At 46.5% G+C, this 2028-nt stretch overlaps 1 protein-coding gene across 1 annotated transcript; it reads left to right on the top strand.

The window, feature by feature from the left end:
- Positions 1-487: 487 nt before the first annotated feature.
- On the top strand, positions 488-1228 carry LOC112171336. Its single transcript, XM_024308534.1, has one exon. The coding sequence runs from the start codon at positions 488-490 to the stop codon at positions 1226-1228; it is 741 nt and encodes a 246-aa protein (XP_024164302.1).
- The last annotated feature ends 800 nt before the right edge of the window (positions 1229-2028 follow it).

Below are 2028 nucleotides of genomic sequence, written 5' to 3'. Positions count from 1 at the left end.
TAAGCGACGCACGCTGCCTTTGTGGCTTGCAAGACCTGACTCGCTAGAAGAGCCTACAATGGTGGCTTTTGATCCTATTGATGTGGATTGGCGTATCCCGTTGATCACCTACCTTACGCAGCCAAATCCCACTGCAGACAGGAAGATCCGTTTCTGGCACTAAATTACTTCCTCAAAGGTGATGAGCTACGTCGACGTGGCAAAGATGGCATCGATTTCAGGTGTGTCTATGGCCACGAAGCAAAACTATTAATGCAAGAAGCGCATGCAGACGTGTGTGGAGCCCATCAAGCAGGTCTGAAGATGTGTTGGCTCATCAGGAGACATAGGTATTATTGACCCAGCATTTCAAGGACTGTATCGCATTCGAGAAAGGATGCCAAGATTTTCAGGCTCATGGACCAGTCCAGCACATTCCCAATATTCCCATGCAACCTATTATTTAACACCTTGGCTTGCGCGAGGCTGGGCTTTGGACTTGATTAGAATGATTCACCTGCATTCTTCACTCCAGCACAAGTTCATCACCGTCGCTACTGATTTCTTCTCTAAGTGGGTGGAAGCTGACCCTTTGAAGGAGGCCTCCGGTGTCACCATTCTCCAATTCATCTTTCATAATATTATATGCAGGTTTGGCATCCTAGAGGTTTTGGTGTCCGACAGGGGGGCAGCATTCATGGGTGGTGATGTAGAGAAGCTCATCAATGACTTTGGCATCCAGTTTATCCATAGCACACCTTATAACGCTCAATCCAATGGTCAAGTGAAGGCCAGTAACAAGATCATCATTACTCTGTTGAAAAAGATGCTTGTTGAGAACCTTGGCCAGTGGCATGAAACATTGTATGAGACACTATGGGCTTATCGCACTTCCAAGCGGAACCCTACTGCCACCACCCCCTATGTGTTGATGTTTGGCCACGATGCGGTTCTCCTTTTGGAAGTGAATGTTCAATCCTTGTGCGTCCAAGATCAGCAATACTTGATCGGTGAAGATTATGTCCAGGCTATGTGGCAAGAGCATGAAGACCTTAGCGACAAGCGCTTAGAGGCTTTGGACAGCTTAGTGATGGAAAAGCAACATATCGCTCATGCCTACAATAGGCGGACGCGTGGCCGCAGTTTCAAAGAAGGTGAACTGGTTTGGAAGGCGATTTTGCCATTGGGTGAGAAGTTGACTGGCCGCGGTAAGTGGACTCCTCGTTGGGAAGGACCCTTTGTCGTTTAAAGAATTTTGGAGCGCGGGGCATTCCACCTAAAAGATTTAGACGGCGACCTCCACCGCAACCCCATCAATGGCAGGTTCTTGAAGAAATATTACCCCAGTGTTTGGGAATTCGAAGATCCACCAGCTCTGCCTGTTTCTGGGACAGGGGGGCAACCATAGTCTTCCTTGGTTTGCGTCTTCCCTTCCATTTCGGCCTTTTCTGTGGCCTCATTCTCCTGTCTTCGCTTCACCTACTAAGACTAGGGGGCAACACTCTACGCATTAAGCCTTGTATTAGCGGCCTTATATATCCCTTTTGTTCGTGTAATTTTTACAAGTATTTCATTTTTTTTTTACAATAAGTGTTAGAAGCATGTAACAGGGCCTATACCAGAGGCCGTATTATATAGACAGATATTGAAAATGGAGGAAGAAATATGTTTGCATTCGTAAAGTGGCTTTGCAGCCAAAAGTAATACAAATACATTTGCAAATTACAAAGCCAATAATGGCTAAAAATCATAAGGATTTCAGATCTTCTGAAAAATTTCTGGATTTCTGAGTTTTTGTCTCCAGAGGGGTTAGTGAAATGATCGCTCTTACTCTTCCTCTCTTCACCCTCCTCTGATCTGAGTCGCCGCTGCTACCATTAGTACTGCAAGGGGAGGGAAGGAAATAGTCCATCGCAACCTTTCCAGTGAGTTATCCTTTGGGATGGAGATGGTCATCAGAGCAGAGCGCAGCCCAGTTGCCTCAACTCCCTCAGGGGGAAAAACAGAAGTCAGTCCTTCAAACCCCTGAGGTAGGGCACCGAAGAAGAG

Source organism: Rosa chinensis, chromosome 6, assembly GCF_002994745.2.
Source record: "Rosa chinensis cultivar Old Blush chromosome 6, RchiOBHm-V2, whole genome shotgun sequence".
NCBI classification, from domain to species: Eukaryota; Viridiplantae; Streptophyta; class Magnoliopsida; order Rosales; family Rosaceae; genus Rosa; species Rosa chinensis.
This window is presented reverse-complemented; position numbering and strand designations above follow the sequence as displayed.

Coding starts and splice junctions, on each gene's coding strand:
- LOC112171336 (XM_024308534.1), top strand. CDS start 488: ATGATTCACCTGCATTCTTCACTCCAGCACAAGTTCATCACCGTCGCT.